We start from the raw sequence: 24,102 nt of genomic DNA on the forward strand, positions 1-24,102 counted from the left end.
ATCAGCTTTTGAGACACCTGTGGGGAAAGTTTAAGAGCAGATAAATAAGATGGAAATGGAAGTGGGCTCAGTTTTCCCTACCCCTGCTCTTCAACAATTTATACATGAATGTCAGGCAGCACCTGGCATTGCTCTTTAAACAGCTGGCAGCGCTCTATAAGGGGCCAATGAAAGGTACTGTGATAAAGTTACCTTGTCACAATCAAGCGTTTCTCAGTAACTCAGCACACAATAGATGGAGGCTTGATTAAACAGCAGACAAAGAATGAAAAGCCCATCTGGAATCAAGGTGGCTGTAAGCTCTTGGGGTTAAGTGTACTGTAGAGAGCCAAAATAAGGTGACACAGTAAACAGATCTGGTTCAATAAGGCTTTATTATCTTCCTGTAGCCACACACCTTTGCAGAATATACCTAAAGTGCCAGCTCAATTTTCCCACCCATCTTGCTTTGGTATGGAATCAGTGCTGGTCGAACCTCCTCCTTCAGGAACTTTGCCACCTGTTCAAGAAAGACAGGAAAGAGAAAATTAGCAAAAGAAAGGGTTCCCTTCTCCTCCCCATTCAGACCTACTTGTCTCACCAGGGTCTCCGTTTCACAGAGACACCTAGCAGTCTGATATGGCAGGGTCAAAAATGTGAAGCCCACAGGGAAAGACAAGGAAGCCAAGGAAAATAAGAGAAACGTGTCTGCCTTAGTAGTATGGGCAGAGGTACATAATGTGTATGCTCTCTGGCACACAAGAGGATGCAGGATTAAACAACACATTGCATTACAGCCTGTAACACCCACAGCCTCTTTCCACTACTTTACCTGCTGAGGAGCACGTCCAGTGAAGGAGGAGGGATCCAACAGGCTTTCAAGTTGTTTATGGATAGGGCTGAAGTAAGGATCAGCGCGGACACGGGCAATGAAGTCATTGTCACCCCCTTCCTGTTTTACAACAGCAGCTGCTTGCTGGGAGAGAACACGAATTTTCTCGTGGCAATCCTGTAGGAACAGGGGGAAGAGGAGGGGAAAGGAAAAAAAGTCATTCCATTGCTACTGACAGCACATGTTCATCCCGCTAACTTGTGCGGGAGAGAGAAACATCAATGCATACTGCACTGGACAGCATACAAATGAGACACAGCTTGGACTGCAGTGTCTCATATAGCACTATAATAAAACAAGATTTTCTTCATCCTTCCACATCTGCCCTTTGAGGCTAAACCAGTCTGAATGACACATACGTTCCCTGTTCAATTATACCACAAACTTACGACACTGGAATCTTTTACACTTCCTCAAACTCCCCAAATACTCTTAGGAGTCACTACGGGATTTTTTTTTTTCAGTTGTCCTATGCCCTACTTGCATGATTTTTCCAAAGACGGACTATAGTAGCTGTTCCCAAAACATTCCATGAACTGTAATAAAGGAATTCCTTATTCACCACTAGTCATCCCCTGTATGAAACATCTTGGGAGCATAACAATGTAAAACATCTACAGGTTTGGAAAAGGGAAAAGAACCTAACTTAGTGAGCAGTGAGACTATGTAAGCCATGGCTTACTTAAGGACAGACTGAAGGGAAAAAAAACCTTACAAACCTGAGGGCCTTAAGACATTCTCTCCCAAACAACCCGCACATGACACTAAGACTGGCAAAACCCTTACAATAATTTTTCCAAAACACTTCCTAATCCCTTGATTTCCTATGGAATCACTCTGTAAACACAAGGGAACCCAACTGTAGTCAGGGACCACCTGCAAAATCAGATGCTGCCATGCTGGCCCTAAACTACAGTTATGTGGTTGCATTTACAGCCATGTAAGAATCTTCTCACATGTATTTTCCTTGATCTATTTTCAGTTAGGAGGAAAATGATCTCCTGTTCCTTGTTTCCTCCACCCAAAGGCCATCTTGCTCCAGCACTGACCTGCCTCAGGTGAATTCAGATCTGTCTTCTGGATGTTTAGGGGAGGGAGCTGTTCAGCGGTGGGGCAAGGAAGTGAGTTTCTATGCTATGAGGTGGGAAAGCATAGAAAATGTGCTGTTCTGGAGTTCCCAGCACATGAAAACAGAACATACTGATGTGAATAAGAACAGATTTTATAAGTGTACTGAACTCTACAGATTTGTAATTAAACAGCACCAGAAAGAAGGCAGGCCGATAACAAAAACAAATGAAATTCAGTCTTCAATCTAATCGAAACAGAGAGGACTGTTTAGGTAAGTATGGGATAGAAAGAGAACCAGCTGAAAAGATAATGAAACTTATCCACATGATGTGACCCTTAATAAGTTTAGTTAAGAAGCTTACTGACTGGCCCAGTGACAAACATCAGAGGCACACAGAGGAAAAAAAAAAAAAAGGAAAAAGGATTTTTCCTAATGTCACGGGTGAGTTGCCAGAAGTGTTTTAGAGAACTAGAACCACATATCCTACTCAAAGCTTCTTGAAAAACCCTTTCACTATTACTATCTTGCAAGCTTAACTTCTGTTCCTGATGTGGAAATAATCATAGAAGGAAAAATCACTATCTAAAGGCAAGTGAAAATAAGCTGGTTTATTAAGATGTAAATTTGATTATCAAACTGAATTGCAAAATTAAATGGTAAGGAAATATAATCTAATTGTGTCTGGATTTATTTACTAAGGAAAACATTTAATTTCAATTTGCTTGAACACAGAAAACTGAATGAAGGACCATAAACAAAGTTAATAATAAAAAGCACTATACTGAGTTAGAGAAGAGTGACACATGAATGAATGGTTCTGAATGGTCCTACTTGCTTTTTTGTTAACAGCACTGATTCATTCTTTTAATTTCTAAGGTAGCCAACTGCCAACATGTTCCCATTTAAAGAAGCCTGGTCTGTGTTCCAAGTTTCTTCAAACATTTACAAAAGGAAAACGCCTACTACTATCTAATATAAAAATAGGTCTCCCTCTTCTCCAGCAAAGAGAGCCAAATTAGCTCAAACACACAGTGTTCCTAACAGTAAATACGGATCTCCACAACTGCTCTCTCCTCAGAGAGCAGAGTCTGGCTTTGCAGCACCAGTGTAATATTAATAACTCTGTGGGAGCAGGTGGAGGACAAAGAAAGGCAAGATGGTCGGGACAAGCACCCAAGTACTTTTGTTTCTCAGGAGTGAAATGCCAGGCAATGAACAAAAGTATTTTTGACTGCATTTGTACCTGACGATTGCCCCCTGCTTTCACCATCGCCATGATTATATTCTCTGTGGCCATGAATGGCAGCTCCTGCCGGATCCTCCTCTCAATCACCTTAAACAAAACAAAACAAACAGAAAAAAGAAACAGCATTATAGCAATTCTGTACACAGCTGGGACTCCCACTGAAGTTTCCTCTCCCTTTGAATCTCCAGGACTGGACAATGATGGAAAGATAATTTCTCTTTCTGAACTTAGCTACAGAAATCCAAGTATTGAAGCTGGTAATACTTCGAATCTATATCTTGTAAGGGACATTACTGTGGAAAATATGTTCAATGAATTTTTTTTTTTCACCTGTAGGTAAGTTACAGGACTGTACGAATCTGCCCTGCCAGTATCTTTTGGTGGTAAGTTCTACAGATCCATTGTGTAGTTCAGGGAAAAATATCCTTTTTGAGAAATTTTTAGTTTACTACCTTTTGGCTTCAACAAGTACCCTTTCATGTCTGTCCTGCAAACAGTGAGACTATAGCAAGAATGGAGAGAAAAATCCAGAAACTGTTTGAACTAACAGATAACAATGTAATCCTTTGAGTGGGAGGATTTTTATACACTTTGGTATAGCTGCGGCATTATCAAGGATGCAACACTGCACACATTATCTCCTGCTTTACCTTTGGATATACCACAAGTCCCTCGGAGATATTCTGCAGTGTACTCAGAATGATGTCAGCTGTGAGGAAAGCCTCAGCCAGACACACGCGCCTATGAAACACACATACCCAGGGCCCCAGTTAGCAATAAAGGCCATGTTCCAGTCTACCTCAGATGGAGCTCTTTAGTTTCTGTAAATAGCATTACTGTGGCCCTAAAGCTGGAACTGTTCTCCTTATAGGTGCTTCTTGTTGCTTAAAGGTCACAACCAGGAAAGCTAAAGAACCTCTTACAGCAGTAGCTCTCAAGTTGGGGAGACAGGAGGGTTCCAGGGTGGGGTTTTTTTTCTTTTGTGTCAGGAGAGGAAGAGAAAAGGTAAAGGCACACATAGAAAGCTCCAAGCTAATTCAATGATTACGCAGCTAGGAAAGAGGGCAGCCATTTACAGAGCTAGCAAACACGTGAGACTATCTTCCCCTGTGTTCTGTGTTGCCCTGTCTACTGATCCTACACTCCAGGAGTAAGACATGCTGCACAGTCATGCTGTGCCTGGCTGTGCTTAGTGGGGAACTTTCAAAGTGATCCATGCATTTGGTGGCGGGCTTCCTCCAAACCAGCTCCTGGTCACAAAGGAGGCTCCTGACAAAGAAGAATGACAAAAAGGAAAGGAGGGAAAGGAGAGAAGTAGTGCGGACTGAGCTGTATCAGGCAAAAAGCTCCGTGTCACAGTGTAGCAATTACAGCATCATCCATCTGTGACAGCAGTGCCTGGCCCATTCTAAACTGTGATCTTTTAACATATAATAGTACTTGAACCTTGTGCTGCATTTAAGGCCCCCAATTCTATCACACTGTCTTCAAAAGGACTTTGCTGTTTTGTAGGTTGATTGCATTTTCTCTGGCTTGCTCTCCTTTCAAAATACTATAGCTTTAAAAAGAAAAATCCAAGGCACAGAATTTTTTAATTGGATTATGAAGAGGGCAAGTGACCCTTTCTATCAGATGAGATGAAAAAAACATTTGAAACATTCCAGTACATCTCTCAGCACTTGGTAGCTATTGGGAAATAAACACACCATATCAACCAGTATCCAATTTCTTAAATTTGTTTTCTGCTTACATTGTTTTCTGCTGCCTATGCAGTTCTTTTCTTAACAAGACTAGCAGCTGTGGAGTAAAGTCCTTTTGGGAAAAGATATTCTATGCTTTAATGAAATTTTATGCAGACATTATGTTTGTGGAGACATTTCTAAAATAACATTCTCATCAACAATCTGAACACTAGTCTACAGCCCAAACTGCTGTTGTTCATTGCTCCACAAGCCCCATATCTTAGAAATCTAAAGATTTCTGAAGAAATCTAAAGATTAGATCTTAGAAATCTAAAGATTTCTACGATTCTAGGAGATCAAATTCAGCAACAGAAGACTAATTTGAAACTAAAACATTTCAAAGGTAAATATGAGCTTTATGCAAATTTAGTACTAACTGGAAGATGGAAGCATTGAATTCAATTGCTATAATTTACTTGAAAATAACTATAGATAACTTTTGCTCATCTCAAAGTAGTCATAATGAAGAATCAGAAAACAAAGCAAAGTTTGCTGAGCAATATCTAAAAGACCTGCATAGGTTTGCATGAAACATTACTCAAAAAACAAAAAGTTTGTGCTCTTTCTTTAGGATCTGAACTACTTCTTGTAAAGAACAACACTTTACAAAGAGATGAAAATAGTTTTAGATTATTTGGAGGGTTAAGGGATTACAGATAAAATGTTGAATTACTCCTTAAGAAGTGAAGCAAAATAGACAGGGAGGAAAATTTGAGAAATGTAAGAACTGCTATAGCAGGCTGTTGAAACAGGAAGACTACAAGAGCAATTTATTACTATGGCTTCTGCATCCCTCCCTCTATCTGCTGGTTTACTTTGCAGAAGATCTTGACGTTAAAAAAACCTAACAGTTTTCATGTGATCTTAGAAAGGAAATGAGTCTGTAGTGTCTAGATTCTATTGAGACTGCTTTTCATCAAGGTGGTAACTTGTGGTTTTAGTTTAAAAATAGTATTTTCTAAATACATCAAAAGATCTCCCTGCACAAGACCTTCTGAAATTGCTGCAATGCACAATCTAAACAAACCTGTTGGCACTGTCATCCAACGTTCGCTCAAACCACTGCACAGAGGCTGTTTGGAGGGGATCCAGCACCAGAGTCATCAGGTGTCGAGCCAGGCTGCAGCAGCGTTCTGAACGCATTGGATTCCTCTTGTAAGGCATAGCACTTGAACCTGTAAAAGGAGAAAAGAGTGATGGAAACAGGCCATAGAAGTAGTGCATTCAGGAAGAAGAGATGAAGGTCCTCCCCCAGATCAGAACGATGTGTCAGGAATCGTGTTTTTGACTAAAGTCTCAAAACATGATGATTTTCTAAGGACAAAATCGAATAAAGAAAACACCACCACTACACTTTCCCCCTTCAGATTAGAAACAGCCAACTGTGGGGAGAAAAAAAGCGAGAAGAGATTTTGCAATTCTGCAAAACAGAAGTAGTACTACCACATAAAAAGAACAAATGGACTTAATTTTTAATGCAGTATTTAGCACTGTTTCTCTAGGCTACCCATGGCAACTTTAGCTGTGTTCAAGACCCCATCTGCTCAATAACATTGTCCTTCAAACTTAGATACTTATACTGCTGCCCATTGCTCTGGTGAATGGATATCAAAACCAACCATAGAATGTAGAATGATTCAAGTAATAAATATGACTAAGGCTTAATTTGCCGATTCAATCCTATGCAACTATTTAGGGTGCCTGCCTGAACTTTCTTCCAGCCAAGAACCAAAACTCTTATGTTTCCTTCTCCCCTTCTACCAATGTCAGAATCACATCATTGGTATTCTTCTGGCAAGGGTCCAGCCTAGTTTCATTGTTCCAAATTTGTCTGTTTATAAAAAATAAGATGCTGAGTCAAGCTGAAAACCTACAGCTCCAGTTAGCTTCATGGGAAATAGAAAACACTAAGTACTCCTCAGACCCAACTCTTCCTCTGTGGGGAATACGTGACTGCTTCTGCTCTCCCCCCAAACCCAGGAAGTGCAGAAATACAAATCTGATTTTAATTACTTAATATCCAGAAACCTTTGGCTAAAGTGCATTTTTATTTTCCTTTAAAAAGGACCCAAAATACTAACAATGTCAAATTCCAGTTAATTTAAAGCAACTTCTGTCAGTGACATTTCTAAGTTTGCTTAAAAGGCTGCACCAACATAAATGAAAAGATACATATACCGGTCCAAGAAATGTCTCCCAGCCCTTACCAATCTGGTCTTTCTCGAAAGGCTCCTCTATCTCCTTCAGGTTGGCCAAAAGACGAATGTCAGTACAAATCTAGAAAAAAGCCCAAGAAATTAACAAACAGAACCAAACTAACACACAGCAATATATACTCCTGTCAGTGTTCTTGGAGAAGTGTTTGCATCTGTGTCCGAGAAGTAAATTGGGGGGACAGTGAAAAATTTGACAGAAAAATTGACACTGCAATCATACTTCCTGGCCTAAAAATCCCAGTCAAGAAAGCATATGGAAAAAAAAAGGTGTCCACTGTATTAGAATGGAACAGGACTCCAAGAAGGGCAAATGTTTGCAGGGAATGGAAGAGATACCAGGAGAGAACAGTGAAAATGCATAAAAAAAATTACATGGTGATTTGCAAACACAGATAATGTGTGCTCACTGAACCAGATAGCCCACAAAACTAAACCAGAAGAAAATACCACAGATCACTTTCGCCCAAGAGGAGGAGGGAGGGAACACAAATAAATCAATGAAAAGAATCCACAAGGACAGAGAGAATAACACCATTATCAGAGAAGCAATTAACTAGGAGCAAATGGTGAAATTTAAAAACTCACACACCACCAGGAAAGACGATTGCTCTAATTGGATCAATTTAGCATAGATTAATACCTAGTGTAGGATTTGTTAACCCATCTTAAAATCTGCTCAGTGAACTTGCTTTATTTGCCATTGGTCTTAAGATCTTTGAGATTTGATTATTAGGCATGTAGCCAGCAGTGAATTTACATGATCACAAAGAGAACAGCTGAACAAGGAACACCAATTAATATTTCTCAAGAACAGCATTCTGCACCATGAGTGCCTTCTCTTCAAGATCTAAAATGTTTCCCCTTCTTCCCAATGTATACAAATAGGGCACTCACCTTGTGTATAGATGCCCCAAGACTGGCCAGCACAGACAGGACTTCAATATCCACCTTGCGACTATAGGTCTGCCCTGTGACCATATAAGCCCTAAAAATAAGCACAGAAGTTGAGTGCTCCAGACAGATACAACTGTACTGCCAGACTTTGAGCAAGGAATGGCATAGCTCTTAAAGCGGAGGGTTGTCATTCTGCCCTGACGAGAACAACTTTGGATTCAGGCTGTCAATTTTGGGCAGCATGCAGATGGGAGAGACAAAAGCAGAGGGAAAATGGACAGCCGTGCTTTGACAGGGAGACGAGTAGAACTGGCCTATTTAGGAGGTGAAGTTTCCTGTGGGAAGCTGTGACTGGGAATGGAAGATGGTGAAGGGAGGTAAGTCAACAGCAGCACAGATGTCAGTTTGGCAGCTAGGGGAATCTGGACCAACACGGACAGCAGGACTCACACTTTGTTAACACCAAATTTAGGTGACTAAGCATGCTTGTTACATACCGCTTAAATCCTGCCTTTGCAGTCACTAATCTGTCCAGCTCTTCAACCTCAGGGTGAAGAAAAAAACAAAACAAACAGGGCTCAGAATGCAACAACTCGGGGAGGTCAGCAACAGCAAAAAGGATCCTTTGCTTTTCTCCGTTTACTGTCAACAAATGTTATAATATACTTGCTGAGAAGCACCTCCTCCCCACATTCTGCTCACTGTCACACAGGGCCTTGTCAGTGGGCCCCAGAGGGATCGCAGTGCCCTTGTGAATTTGATGCTGGCATCTCCATGTTCCCCCAAACAGAACAGCATTCCACAGGGGAGAATTGCAAAGACTGCAAGGCTATGCCCTGGGCTGTCTGACTTACTTTACTATGGTCTCCCTCAAAGAGTTGCAAGAAGCTGGCTTGAGTGCCAGTGGTGCCTTTTACACCCCGAAAGCGCAGGTCATCCCGAGCCCGCTCCAGGTTCTGCAGGTCCATGCACAAGTCCTGAATCCACAAGCAGCAGCGTTTCCCTACAGTGGTGAGCTGTGCAGGTCTGAAAACAACCAAGAACAGAATGTGACTCATTGACAATTTGCACAACAACTCCAGAAGGACCACACTTTGCTGCTAGGTCTTACTGTTAAGACCTCCTTGCAGGTTGGTCTTTCTTACTCCGCTGAGCAGAAATTAAAAAGATCTGGCTTACGCAGGAAGATGTAACAGCACATATATATTGCCAGTAAATGGTACTGAAGATATGATCATTCTTTTCAGGAATTAGATGTAATTACATCAAGAGAAAACAGTAATTGTAGTTTCTGTAGGTGTTAAGGGATTAAGAACTAAGTGTGAATGGGTGTCTGAACGTGTTTCACTACTATTTAAGTTTCTTAAATAAAAGTGACCAGACGCCCACTAGTCAGAATATCTAGAACGGGTTCCACGGTGTTTTACCAGAACTCTGTCAAGCAGAAAAGCCTCAGTCGCGACAGTAATGCGACTTCTCCCCCGGCTCCCTCTTCCCGGGCTCCCCCTCTTCCTGACCCCCCCTCCCCTCTTCCCGGGCTCTCCCCTCCTCCCTCCCGCCCCCACCCCCCGCCGCAGCCGCCCCAGCGCTCAGCTCCGCTGGCGGAGGGCGCCCCCTGCCGGCCCGCGGGGCTCCGCCCGCAGGAGAGAGAAGTCGGGGGCTGGGAGAAACGGGGGGGTGCATCCACCCCCCCCCTCCCCCCAATTCTGCTCGCCCAGGGCACAGGGGGCATGCCGGCTCACTTATAGCACTGGTGTGAATTTCTCTGTGGAGAAACATCTGCGGACATGCTGTGATTTTAAATGATTCCTCTAAGGGACTGTTCCTTTTTATTTATAAAAATGCATTCCTCGGTCTCTGGGCAAACGTGCAATAATTAACAATACTGTTAGCCAACATTTTTCGTAAAACCTCCACCTTGAAAAAAGTATCTGCAAGCTTCAACCGCGCTGTCCCCCTGCAAATGCTTTGAAGAGAAAATGGGGGTATTACGCAGAGCCTAGAAGTTGAAATATTTCAAATTATCCACATGCCAAAGACAACCTCTATACTATTTCAAAAAAGCATACGCTTGTGAACAAAGTGCTCCTCATTAAGCTCAGACATCAAAAGGAAGCACACAAGACGTGGAAGCAGGGTCGGGTGATCCAGGAGGAATACAAAGAAACTCTCCAACACTGCAGGGATGGGGTTAGGGAAGCCAAAGCCCACCTGCAGTTTAATCTGATGTGGGATGCGAAAGGCGACAAGAAAGGCCTCTGCAAGTACGTAAGCAGCAAAAGGCAGGCTAGGGAAAACATGGACCTGTTCATAAACGGGGCAGAGGCCCTGCTGACAAAGGACACAGAAAAGGCCAAGGTATCAATGCCACCTTCACCTTAGTTTTTACAACTTCGCCTTGCATACACATCTTGAATACTCCTTTGTATTCTTTGCAAAAGCCAAGATACAACCGAGCCCAGAGAATACTCCTCTGAAAAGCTGCAGACAAAGAAGGACCTAGGACTAGAGCTGATTGAACTGACATGGCACGTACAGCAAGACAATTAATCAGAGACCTGATCGGATGCTTCCGCTCTTCTGTGGGAGAAATTTTGGAGTGCCAGACACTGACACACTGTGTGCTTAATTTCCCTGCCTCCGGTGTTCCATATCACCGGGGTAGAAGATCCAGGCTTACCTCAAGGGGTACAGTTTAACGCCTCTGAAAGCAAACTGCCTTCATGAAGCAGCAGATTAATCTACCCCAACAACAGACCTATCCAGATCTCATTGTCTTTTGACTCAGCAGTCTGCCTGAAAATACTCTGTTCTATTCTATGTCAGAAGTGCTGCACAAGAAGTATAAGTTTCCCAAGAGACAGAAAACGATATCATCCTGTTAAATTGAAGAAATTCTTCCCAATTCTTCCCAGGGATCCAGATAGGGATGTACGAAAACTGATGGATCCTGGAATCCTCACTTTAAAAGAAAGCCTCAACAAAAGTGACAGACAGGGTAGCTGTAGTAACAAGTAGCCAGTAACAAACCTTTAAGCTGCAGCTGAAACTAACCTAACTGATAGAAAAACAAAGAAAATGTGTCTGGAAGACAGGCTTACTGCAATTCCCAGTCATGCTTTTTGGAACAGCCCAGAATTTACACATCTATGTTAGCCAGGAAGTTGTTCCTTATGAAGATGTGTTAAAACAACTGCTGACAGCTAGTCAAAGCAACAGTTTGATTTCCTGAAACAAGGCTGGAGTTAGGCACATACTCCTTTTCTGAACCGCCAGCAGTGTCTTAATGATGTCGAGCAGTACCAACTGCCACTGGTCAGAAGTGGGAAAAAGGAAGATGGAAGAAAGCAGTAGCAGGTCAATTTAACCAAAGCACAGCTGACAAAATGAAAGCAAAGGCTGATGGCTACTTACTGGTAGTGAGTGAAGCCCAAAGTAGGCAGGTCAGCATACTTCTCGGCAAAGTCGGCCAGCCGGCTGATCACCCTTGCGAGCTGGTGGATGCAGGAAGGACAGAAATGGGGCAGAATGAAATGAAAAAAAAAACCCCGTAGCAGAAGGAAGCATGCTTAAGCACAACAGCATTGTGAGAAAACGGGGAGGGGAAAAAACTGTGCAATCCTTGAATAACCTGCTCTAATTGTAGAAGATGGCGTGTTTCGATTTTTCAGGGCATGCACATTATTTTTGCTTGCTACAAAACTCAAGCAAGAGATGATACAAGTGGTTGGACTTCAGCTCAAACTAGTCTAGTCCTCGTGCCCAACCCAGTCCTGCAGTTGGTTTATCCCTGAGTATTTTCTTCATTCCTGGAACCGGTCAGAAATAAAGCTGCTTGGGGTATAATTGACACATGTAGAGTCCAGGGCAAATTGGGTGCTAAGACACTCAGGTCAGATAGACAACACAGTGCTACATTCACACCATACATGACCTCAGAAAATTGTATTATATAGCTTCTCAAACGCTGACACACTCCTAGGAATATAATTAAGGGGATGCCTAAGCTGACCCTGAAAGCAATACAGTTGTTTTCTGAAACTAGTACCTGTGGCACAGATAAACAAAGAGTTGCTTATAATTCCCATGGTAAGCAAAGAAGCTTTGGGGAAAGACTTGAGAAAGGAAAGGAAGATAACTGTTCACTTTCTTGACAATAACTCAAACAGACAGCTCCTCCTAGCTTCCCAGCAAGGCTTAGGAAAACCCAAGTTGAACCCAGGCTATTCAGAGGACATCAGCGCTGCCCACTTCTATGACACTGTGCACATCCGCCTTCTCACCTTGGGGAGCAGCAGGTTAAATCCATCACGGAGGACAATCAGATCCTGGAAGAAGCAAAGAAAGGAAGTTTGGGCCACATCTGAAAGACCAGACATAATGGCTTTTCTCAGAGAGGACACAGATAATTAAAATATGCTTTGTCTGCTCAGAAGTCTCTTATAATGAAAGCTCTGCTTTTCTTCTTGTATCAGAACTTGCAGTGAACTGGCTTATGACAAAAATGCCGGATCCATCATTGTTCCTTCTATACTATCTACAGAAAGTCATACTGGGCAGTAGAAAACCCATTTCCACTGACCGGGCATGAATGATTATTTTGAGGTACTCCTGATGCCCATGGAACAACAGACTAAATCATTCAACCCAAGTGGAAAATGCAGGCACTGTAGGCTAAAGACAGCAGGAAAGTAAGCAGACTGATCAGGCAGCAGTCATCTTCACTCCTTCTTTGGAGACTGAGGTACACCTAGGTGCCAAGCGTCACAAGGAAGGTGGTATTACCTGAAAGCCAAACAAGCTTGCAAAGGAGTAGGGTAAAAATAATCACGCAGCAGCTTCTCATACAACAAAAGCAGATGTGAAGTTGCAATGACTTGGACACAGGGGAACAGCAATATATACTGAGAAATTAGACTTCAGTTCGCGCTCAATTTTAGACAGGTTTTTCACAAACATTTTACAGTTCTGTAGAATAGCGGTACTTCCTTTTTCACTTAACACACTCATCTATTCTCTTGACCACTGAAAAGCTTTATTTACCCTGAATTAATACAGGGGTTCCAAGCAGCAGTTGAAAGCTCATGTGCTGCGTATATCAAAAGTAGCCTTATTTTGCAAGTCAGTGAACTCGTGTCCCGTTGGCGTAACTGACAGTTCACACGTTTATCCACGTGTTTGCATCTCACGATCTCTTATCTCCTTGAATATTTAACATGCAAGCAGAGGTTAGGGAACAGTTAGTTTCCAGACAGATCTTGCTTCCTATCAAAAGAAAGAAGGCAAAAGGAGCTTACCTTCCTAGGGTAGCTAAGACAAAGGGGAATTAAATTCAACAGTAAAACCAATAAAAATGTCTGAAAAATCTATTTAATATTATTTTATAAAGAAAAGTTTATAAAGAGCTATGAAGTAAGCAACCGTAGCTTTGTTTTGCCAGCTCTGTAGGCAAGAAACCAAAAATACTATATTACCGTATTATCCCCTACGTAACAGGAAGTTGCTCCAAGGTGAATGATGGCTGCAGCTTTTGGACAGCAGTGGGCAAAGGTGTGAACGTGGGCCATCACATCGTGACGCAGCTTCTTCTCTTCCTCTGCTGCCATCTTGAAGTCAATGTTGTCCAGATTTGCTTCCATCTCCTGTATCTGCTCATCTGTGATAGGAAGCCCAAGTGACTGCAAGGGGAGAAGAACTTTCTATTTCTTTTTGTCTTTAAGAGAGAACCCAAATTGAGACAGAAGCTGTTTAGATAACTTACTCCCATATAACATCTCATGGAAGCATGACAACATGCCAAAATCAAAAGCTGTAACAGCAAATGCTTTCATTCTAGGGTTCTCCAATCTTTTCCAATAGGATAGGACAGTGTTCATGCTTAGCTGTTCCTCCTGGGCTTCGTACTTCCCTCAATCAGGTAACATCCCTATGACAACTACAAAAATTAGACACCTAGGGAAAAGCGATATAAAAATAGTATAGCTTTAACTTCATGAAATTTACCCTTTGGCTAAAGAACAATCCAGCTACCATGCGACAAGATAGCCTGTGCCAGGAAGAGCTCTTTGGACCACAACTAGACCTACACCACTGTAAACAGCAGGCTTAGAACATCTGGAAAGGTACATATGTTTGTAACTTTCCAAAAGTCCAAAGTACTTCATCTCAGCCTGAATCTGGAAGCTTGGGAAATCAGTTATTTGGTCTGGAAGCAGGAGATAAATGCTCCTAGTTCATGTTCAAAAATATTTGCTAAACTTTTTCGGCAAGCTGACTTAAAAACAGAGATATCAAATCACAGAATTATAAACTGGTATAACTCTTGCACAGCTCTATACTTGCACAAGCTAACTAAGCTGAGAAAAATGCCTTTTTCCTGATACTGAGAGCTGTCCTTGTTTCGGCTGGGATAGAGTTAATTTTCTTCCTAGTAGCGGGCATAGTGCTGTGTTTTGGATTTAGGATGAGAATAATGCTGATAACACACTGATGTTTTAGTTGTTACTAAGCTAAGTAACATAAGCTAAGTACTGCTTATGCTAGTCAAGGACTTTTCAGCTTCCCATGCTCTGCCAGGCGCACAAGAAACTGGGAGGGGGCACAGCCAGAATAGTTGATCCAAACTGACCAAAGGGCTATTCCATACCATATGACGTCATGGTCAGTATATAAACTGGGGGCAGCTGGCCGGGGGGCAGCGATCGCTGCTCGGGAACTGGCTGGGTATTGGTTGGTGGGAGGTGAGCAATTGCATTGTGCATCACTTATTTCGTATATTATTATTACTATTATTATTATGTTATTATTACTATTTTACTTTATTGCAATTATTAAACTGTTGTTATCTCAACCCAGAAGTCTTCTCACTCTTACTCCTCCGATTCTCTCCCCCATCCCACTGGGGCAGGGGGATTGAGCGAGCAACTGCGCAGTACTTAGTTGCTGGCTGGGGTTAAACCATGACAAGAGTTTAAAAGTCTCACTAGAGTTTAAAAGTCTCACAATGAACTTGGCATTACTGCCTTTTCCAAATTAAAATTTTACTGTCCTGTGCGTTAGTAATTTAAAGTCACCAGCCAGGAAGCTTCAAGGATACAAAGTATTTAAAAAGCTGGTTCTTATCGGAATTAAACTGACTGAAAAAATGTTTTTCACATGTGGAATCTGGAACTAGAGAAGACAGCAAGTGAAGCAGATGTGTCTTTAAGGTCCTCATCAGATAATTAGTAGGCACACAACTTAAAATATGCTGCTGCAAGTGTATACACAACCATGAGTGTCCAGATAAATGCGGAAAAGCACCTGGCCCCAGATTGCTGTCTTTGAGGTGTACTGATACAGACTGTAACTACCTGGAAGCACACAGGCAACTCAGCAGGCAATACACTCTTGTGCCAAGATTAAAATCTCATGCCTTGTTCACACATCCATGATCCGTTGGGAAAAGCTGACCACAGTATGCAGTCATTGACAGCCATACAGAGAGGAAAGAAAGAATCCCCAAGAAAAGGGACTACTTGTCATAGGAGTACATGCAAAGTAGGGCAGTGCCAAGGCAAATGCTGTTCTCATGCGTCCACAAACATCACATGAGGCCTCTTCACTATGAGTTTTTGCTGATACTGACAGTACCTCAGGAGGAAAGCAATTGAATGTCCTTCAAACCTGTCTACCTAAGAAAACTAAGTAGGAAAACTACCCAAGAGAGAACACAGGGTTTTCTCCAAAGCACTACAGGTCAGTGATGTACTCTCTGGATTGTGCTTTTAAGGTGTCACTCCTCCGTGGCTGTTCCAATATTTTGATGTGCCACTGTACCAGCTATGACTGTTCATGCATCCCTATAAAGGGCAGAGCAGAGCAGGCAGATGACATGGAACGTCTCCTGCAAACAGAATGAGAACACTGGGCTGCTCATCTAATAAAGAACATATGACAGAAAAATAATGAAACAAATTGGACAAAAAAATAGATTGAGGGCTACTATAGGCTCTTAGAGAAAACATTCAGATTCCACACATGCAAAACATTTTATTAGCCAGTTTGATGCTGCAGGATGTCAAAGATACTTCTGCTAGAAGGAAGAGCTCCATCAAATTTGTACTTGTCTTTCAAATAACATATTGTTTAGGTCAAGAGCTCAAGATTAAAAAAAAAACAAAACAAACCCCAAGGTATTAATAGAGGTATTGTAATACAAATGAATTTTTGTTCAAAAAAATAAACCAGAGTTTTGGGATGGGTAGGAACTCACACGCTTCAGCTCTTAACCCAAACTTTAATGACTGTCAGTTGGGAAAAGATTCATTTAAGGAGCGCTCTCTTACTAATCACACATTTTGAAGAGTCTCTTCTTTCAATCTCCTGCTTGTCCAATTGTCTGTTATAAGGAAAAAATACAAACTATAAAGATTTTCTGTCTAATTCAGTTTCCAGTGAAGTAATTTTTCAGTTCTTACTTCACATATTCCAAGCAGACTACTCAAAAATTTCTCCTGTAAGTAGGGTGAATATTGAAACCATTTGCCTGGCCTGTACTTTACCTAAAACTTTATCACTAAACTCCATGTCCCCTCTTTTACTACTTCCCCACAACTTTCGGAAAAGCCTACGGCTAGATCTTCCTAATATTCTGATTTACTGCAAAATAGGCTTCTGGAATGACTGGAGAGGCTTGAAAGACAGTGAAGATAGTATTATTGGAATGAATATTGCCCACAGTTCATTCATTACTTTTTTTTTTCTTTAATGTACCCAAAAAGAAATATTATGTATCCTCAATAAGGAACCTGAGGAAACTCCTTATATCTGTAACTGATCACTGACAGAGCTAACAGGTGCTGAAAGTAGCTGACTCTTCCTCTTTCAGCCCAGAGCTGACATCAGAAGACAAACTCCTTTGGAATGAGGAGACAGATTAAAAATAGTAGTCTCCCTCTTCCCACTATGAAGAAGGTGCTCAAGAAATTGCAAGATCTGGCTCTACTTTCTGGGAAGAAAACTCTATGGTAGCAATGGGAGGGGAAGCAAGGGTCAAGGGACAGGGGAACCCCAACTTCAGGGCTTGGGAGTGCAAACCTAGACGTCTCACTGGTTCTTTCAGCAGCTTGCTTTCTCCTATTGGGCAATTCATGTAAAGTATTTTGTTCTCTAACACTAGAAAAGGTGACTATTATCTACTGGAATGGATATGACAGCATTTAGATTATGCTTTGAACATACAAAACTCCTTAAACATGCACTCTTGGTATGACACTTCCTATACTAGATGAGATTTGCAGTCTGCTCACCCCAGCATCTCAGCTGTGACAATACCTAGCACGTGGTCTTTCAGAACGCAGCTCCTATTTAACACAGCTGTATAACTACATCTTCAGCTTCTAAAACATGACACTTGGTGCAGCATACTATCGATGGAACTGCTGTAGCAGTATGATCCTTGAACAGAGAAGGAACACATTAATGACACTGGACACTGCTGGTTCATTCTCTAGCATGGTGCTTCTCTGCCCTTACGCTAATAGTAACAGCCAGACCTAGCGCTTGGATTGCTTCCTAACAACCACAGTACTTTGAAAATGGAAACTGAAGGTTTGTGCACAAACCAAACAGGCAGCTATTGAGTCTGCAAGCTATCCTATCATAAGGCAGTGGTTTGGGGGAGGTGGGGTGTCTCCCCCCCCCCCGAACATATTACAGCATTTTCACTGTTAAAAACCTGATATGAGCCTTCCTCTCGGGGTTTGCCAACAGTCACAAGGAATCAAGTTAGCCCACCTTAAAACGGTGACTGTGTCTCAACTAAGCAGTAATAGCTGGCTGTTTGCATACCCCTAACTAGGGCCAAATTCTAAGTAAGAAGGTTTAGCTTAAACCACATTTTAAAAATGTTAAGTCCATAGACTCTACTAACACAACAGCTTGCAATCATATGAACATATTCTCAGTCACTGCTTCCTCGTGGCTGAATTGATACCAATCTTCTGTGCTATCAGGTTTTTTGTGTAGTGCTCGGCCTGTCAGAGATGCAATAAGCATTTCTGGGGTAAGTGTTCGGTTCATTTTAGCCAAAAGTAAACTTATCTCAGAAATAAGGGCTATCTAAAATCAACTGGCTTCGAATGAGTGGGGTGGTCCACTTGGCACAGACGGACAGCGATCTGATTGAACAAGAGAGCACATCTCATCAGTCACACCTCCTGAAAAGTAAACAACCAAGTACTAGAGAAGGACGCTAATGTTTGCTCAGAAGGCAACCCCCCCCAAAAAAAACCGCTTAGCAAAGTTTTTGCAAAACTAATTTCACGAAGACGGCAAAAGTGCAAGGGGAGGGTATGAGACGAGAAGAGGTGATTTGCTGAGGGACGACAGGTACGTGGGGGATTGCGTACAAAGGGTTGTGTAAAACCGGGCTTGCACACTCCCCCCGCCCCGTTCTCCCCCCGAAACACGCGAATTGGCGCCTGGAGGCTGTTCTGGCCAGCCTTCTCCCGCGCATCCCGGGCAGACCCAGGCCGCTGCTCGGTCTCCCGTTTCCCGAGGGAGCTCCGGCAAGGCACGACGGGCGGTTCCCGCCGGTTCCCGCGCCGCAGACGCCCCACGAGCGACGCAGGCACGGCGAACGGGCGGCGAGCTGCTGCCAGAGCACCCCTCGCACCGCCGGGAACCGGCCCTCCCCCGCCGGAGCCCTGCAAGGCTGGCTAGAGGGAAGCGGGGCGGCGGCGTGAGGACGCTCCGCCACGGCAGCTCCCCCCCGCCCCGGGCCCAGCCCTCGTCCCCCGCCAGGGCAGGGAGGTGGCTCCGGGCCGCTCCCCGCCTCAGCGGCCCCGTCCCGCCGTTACCTTCTCAGCCTGGGCGAGGTAGAGCCAGAGGCGGCGCCAGGTGCCGAACTTCTTCCTCTCGCTGAAGTTGAAGCCCATCTCGGCGCTGGCGTATCGCGACACCAGCGGAGAGCGGTAGCGCGCCAACGCGTCCTCCTCGGCGCCGGGGGTCGCCATGGCAGCGGCGGCGCGAGGCGACGGAGCCAGCAGGGCCCGCCGGGGCAGGCCGCCCGCCGGCAGCAGGGGATAAGGGCGGGCGGCGGCCCCGCCCCACTGTCGTGAGGGATCCCCGCCCCCGGCGCGGAATACGGCGCCGCGGACCCAGGGCGGGGGAGGCGGCGCCCCCTAGCGGGCGGAGGCCGCGGGCGGGGTGAGGGCAGGGAAGATGGCGGCCGGGCTGCAGCGGCGGCAGCCACGCCTGGCAGAAGAAACGCGCAGACACCACGAGTATTAAATGCTTAGCAGCCAAACACATTTATTAGTCTTTTTCTTTTTTTTTTTTTCCAGGAACCCAAAAATATTTTGTAGTTATAATGTAAGCAACTGAGTTGCACATAATACAATCATATCTTTCAAAAAATAAAAATAAAATAAAAACAAAAAAAGCTGTTTAAAAGCCCAAAAAAACCTTCAGAAAACTTATATAAGTATTACACCATCTCTCAATTTCAATGAAATGACGACGACTTAATTCCTTATTACTTTTGTCACACTCCAATAATGAACATCACCCTTTTGTGTTTTTTTTCTTTTTTTCCTTTTTTTTTTTTTTTTTCTAAATCCAGCATGAGAAATACAGTACCTGCTATGGCAAAAATACACATAAAATGCAACATTTCAGCTTATTTGTACATTAGTAGAGTTTAAACATTTTATTGTTGGTTTTTTTTTTCTTTTTAAGTGAACCAGTGATTTTAAGTACCACTATACTAGAAGTAAAATAAAAATATAGAAAAGGAGGAGAAGGGGGGCAGCCAGCCATACAAGAGCACCTTCTAAAGTGCTGAGTTTCTGTGTCCATGGAAAACCCTTAACAAGTTCAAACATCTGTGAGCATACGGGATGGAAATTAAGATGAACCTGGATATGCAAGACATTGTGTCATCTCCTCTATGTTCTCCCCATTTGTCCTGTATCTTTCTTTACTGCACACTAGAGAAGGAGGGGAGAAACCAGAGCTACAATGAGAGTTTAGTAAAGGAAGCCATTTCAAGTATAAGAAAAAATAAACACTTATAGGTAACTTGCAAATAGCATCAATATACACACAGCCACTATTTTTATTATTACAATGTCTGCTTCTGGGGGACAGTGTTTCAGGCAAGAGGGCTTTAGCTGTACCTTCCTGTTACCTATTTATGTGCAAAGTAGAAAAGCTGCCTTTTCTAGTCCAGCCATTTTGGACATCGCTGATTTTCTGTTCTGCAACCTCCTCCCTCCATTTTGTAAGGAGAGGGGAAGGTGGCATTATTTTACCAAGAAGACTAGATGAAATGAATCTATTTCTCCATTCCTCTTCCAGACACACCCTTCTCCCATTACTTGTTTGCAATGAAGAGAAACTCACCAAACATCTGATGCCCACCATTAGCCAGTTTCCTGAACAGGTAGAAGGCATTTACCTTTGTAAACATAATCCCTTATGTTTGTGGAACTCAAAGCAGCATTTCGTATCTCCATCCAAGCGGTGGAGATTAAAATAGATCAGAACGCTCCCCCGTCACTGCTTTTCCTCCTCCCCCCCCACCCCACCCCTGCCCCCAGAAAGATTACATTTGGTTACTTTTGTTATAAGGTGGGTTTTTTGGTTCTTTGGGGAAAATACTTAGCATTTAATTCAAAGTAAACATTACAGAATTACCATCAGCAGAGTCGTACTGCTGTTTGTTCTGCTTTCTAGATGAGAAAGAAAAAGCATCATGTATCAGATATTCTGCATGTTTTAGACAGGGTGCAGCAGAAATCAAGATACATATGTGTGTAAATCCCACAGGTGCACATGCATCATTTCTGCTTTTTCTCTGCAGAATCACTGTATATGTTTCACCTTGAGTACTGGCAGAGATGAGAGGGTGGCATACGGCACGTGGTTCCTAAGGCCACGGGGAGCAATGCAGGACAGAGAGGACCAGGGAGTGTCAGATAGGAAGGTTTCAGGTACAGAAACCATATTCTTGATATTTCAAAGGCCAAATTCCAAAAGGCATGGGCTCATATGCACATCCCTGAGACGCACATCCAAGAAAGAAGAAACAGCGACCATGTGATTGGAGAGGGGAGAAAGTAGCAGAGGTTCCCTGACAGCTGTGGGATTTACCCAATGAAGACCTCTTCCCCCACCACCCTCCCAGAGATGGTCTGGGAGAGCTGTAAGGCATATACACAAGCAGCATCTACTAACATTCCCTCTGTTCCTACGTTTTATTGGGAGGTGATGGCTTCTGTATACCATGGACAAAAAGAGACACTGCATTTGAAGTGTCACTGGTAACACACCGAAATTAATTCAGGGAAGGAAACAGGAAGCTACTCTGCCCTTCATCCCTGGAGCAGCAGCATAAAGTGGCAACGTTCTTCATATTACAGTCCCCTCTCTGGAACTACACACCACCACCTCCCCTTCCTGATGGCAGGAAAAGATGTGTCCATTTGAAGGATGACATTACTGAAAACTCTATTTAAAGGCAGGGAAAAAGTACACAAACTAATTCCGATTTGGTGATGTGGTGAAAGAAGCAGCAAGCTCAAAGTACTTCAAGTTTGAAGCTTATCTTAAAAGTATGTGTGACCTGTAGCAACACTGGCATAACAATATTAAGGAAGAGCAGAAGGAAAATGGCATAAAGACAGGAGTATGAGTAACTGAATCTCCATCAACTTCTGTTATTTAGGATCTCAGTGTCTGATGGCTTTAATCATTAAAAAAAAAAGTTATCTCCCTCCACACAAGCAAACAACTTAAAAAGAATGAGCGATCTCGCTGTAAAAACCTCATAATACTTCTATCATGCTTTTTATCTTTAAAGCACTTTACAAACATTTACTAGTTGATCCTCACAAAACCCCTGTGAGGTAGGTAAGTATTATTATCACCCCCGCTTTACAGATGAAAAAAACAAAGGCAAAGAAGTTAAATGACTTGCCCAAGACAAGGGAAGAGTAAGGGCCAATGTTAAAATTCAGGAGTTCCAGGCTTCTGGTCCTGTGCTCAAAACCACTAGTTCAAACATCTTTTTAGAAAGGAGATAACAGATGGAAATAAAAGCCCGTTAAGTTTAGAAGAAAAGGTAAGATTTAAAAGGTTACATCAGAATGGGAAATGTACCACGAGGTATTTTTGTGAGTTTAAACTTCAGATTTTTCTTTTTTTTTTTTTTTTTTCCTCCTTTTCTTTTTTTTAAAGGCAATCTGACAGAGTGGAACCCTGATAAGATCACATCTGCAAGGCAGGTACAGATGCGAGAGTGATCAAGTCTATTACTTATTACAGTACTGTGAACATCAACAAAAATAAAACTGCTGCATGAAAACACTGAATACAGGCAGGATAATTGCTCAGTTTATGATATTACATCTAAGATAATGCCAAGGATAATGCAGGTACCATGGTACACCATGGACAAAGGAAAAAGTCAAGTCAAAGGGTCCCTATTAAGATGATGAAGAGGGCAGTGAGAGCTACATTTTTCTGAGGAGACTGCTCCTGGAAGCTCAACAAGCTTCAAGGAACACACATAATTCACAATGACTGCATTTTGGAGATGTGAGGAAGTGAATCCTTTTTAATGACCATTATGATACCACCTTATAGTAAAAAAGGATAATTTCTTTTAAATAGAGGGCCTTGTCTACACATCAGTCTGCACTCCCTAAAGTTTCACACACTGCCAACATTAATGCTAAGTCACTGGCACTACCACCAGACAACAAAGCACTGGTAGCTGCTGATGTTGAAAAAAGTGCAGTCCTCGTAGCCGTGCTTCGATCAGCACTAGAAAGTAAGCACCACCTCCACCATCTTGTCCATAGCTGTGCTGCCACTGTACGAGCTGTGCCAGAAACAGCAGCAAGAAAATTTTAGGGAGAAGAAAGTGTAGACATCAAGGACCAGCTATGTTCCACTTCTCCTGGAAGAGTGCAAGGACTGCTGTAATGGAAAATGAGTAGTAAATCCAGAGACGACAGTGCCTGTGGCACTGTGTTTCCTGAGCTTGACAAGGGCCAGAACACAGGAGGTGGTAGATAGTTTCCCAGGTAGAGCTGATGTCCCATTCACCCTGTTGGCCCTGGGTTAACACTGCTTGGCTAGAATTCACAATCCTGTGCAAGGTTTGGAACTGATTTTGTTTTGCAGTCAACATTAGTTTTCCAAATCTCTGCCCAGTAACCTAATGGCCAACTTCTGAAAAAAAGAAGTTCTTATCAACTCCTTTTTATTTCAAAGTCATCACCTCCCCACTTCCCCAAACTATAATGGATATACCATGGACACAGAAACTCCTAAACAGTTTAGCAAAGCTATCTTTGTCCCCTACACCCCCTTTGCAGAATGCATAGTTTACAATTCACTTACAAAATAAAGAAGCAATGCTGACCACATGGGACCTTTTTTTTTGAAAAAAGAACAAACAACCTCTTCTTAAGTTCAGTATCAAAATTCACATTTGCATAATAATACATTTCAAGGCCATTAGAGAGGAATGAGAGCGAAGCAAAGAAAACTGCAGAGTCTCTCCTCTCTTTGTCTTCCTGAATAGAGCTGAGGGATCCCACAAGAGTTTCTTTTCAGGGTGGGAATTACGAAGGGCTACAGTGACAGCTCTTGATCTTGTACACCTCATGTTTTGGGTGGGACGAAGAGGTGAATTATTAGGAAAAAAAAACAAATGGAAGGAGACACTGCAGATTCCCATGTTTAGCTACAAACAGCTTCGAAGAAACAAAAAATTACTTCAGATTTTTTTTCCTTTTAAACACTTCTACCTCACCATTTCAAAAACTCTTTTTTTCTTGTGTAATACCCTGTTCATTTAAATGGCAACATTAAGTGTGCTGGAAGTTGAAGGGTTAAAAAAAAAATTCCTGTTTCTCTTATCAGGACACGGACAGAGAGGGTAAAAGTGTGCCTGCACCCACTATTTAACAGAAGCTACAAAACATCATCTTCTCTACATGTATAAATTTGTCTCAAACATCACTGTGTTTCAATTCTCCAGTGCTTACAAAAAATAAAGCCACACG

At 42.7% G+C, this 24,102-nt stretch overlaps 1 protein-coding gene across 6 annotated transcripts; it reads right to left on the reverse strand.

Moving 5' to 3' along the window:
- Positions 1–355: 355 nt before the first annotated feature.
- ADSL (adenylosuccinate lyase) lies at positions 356–19,038 on the reverse strand. 6 transcript variants are annotated; one of them, XM_075707492.1, is made up of 14 exons: positions 18,883–18,917; positions 13,803–13,967; positions 13,516–13,719; positions 12,325–12,369; positions 11,456–11,535; positions 8,896–9,067; positions 8,539–8,585; positions 8,042–8,132; positions 7,139–7,208; positions 5,959–6,106; positions 3,840–3,930; positions 3,187–3,276; positions 812–988; positions 356–499 (listed from the first exon to the last, which is right to left on the reverse strand). In XM_075707492.1, the coding sequence occupies exons 2-14, from the start codon at positions 13,818–13,820 to the stop codon at positions 413–415; spliced, it is 1,320 nt and encodes a 439-aa protein (XP_075563607.1). In that variant the 5' UTR covers positions 13,821–13,967; positions 18,883–18,917; the 3' UTR covers positions 356–412. The 6 variants fall into 6 exon arrangements, with proteins under 6 accessions (XP_075563607.1, XP_075563593.1, XP_075563600.1 ...); XM_075707478.1 differs by lacking the exon at positions 13,803–13,967 and having other exon boundaries at positions 18,883–19,038; XM_075707485.1 differs by lacking the exon at positions 18,883–18,917 and having other exon boundaries at positions 13,803–14,012.
- Between the last annotated feature and the right edge of the window lie 5,064 nt (positions 19,039–24,102).

The sequence above is a fragment of the Pelecanus crispus genome, chromosome 1 (genome assembly GCF_030463565.1).
Source record: "Pelecanus crispus isolate bPelCri1 chromosome 1, bPelCri1.pri, whole genome shotgun sequence".
Classification (NCBI taxonomy): Eukaryota; Metazoa; Chordata; class Aves; order Pelecaniformes; family Pelecanidae; genus Pelecanus; species Pelecanus crispus.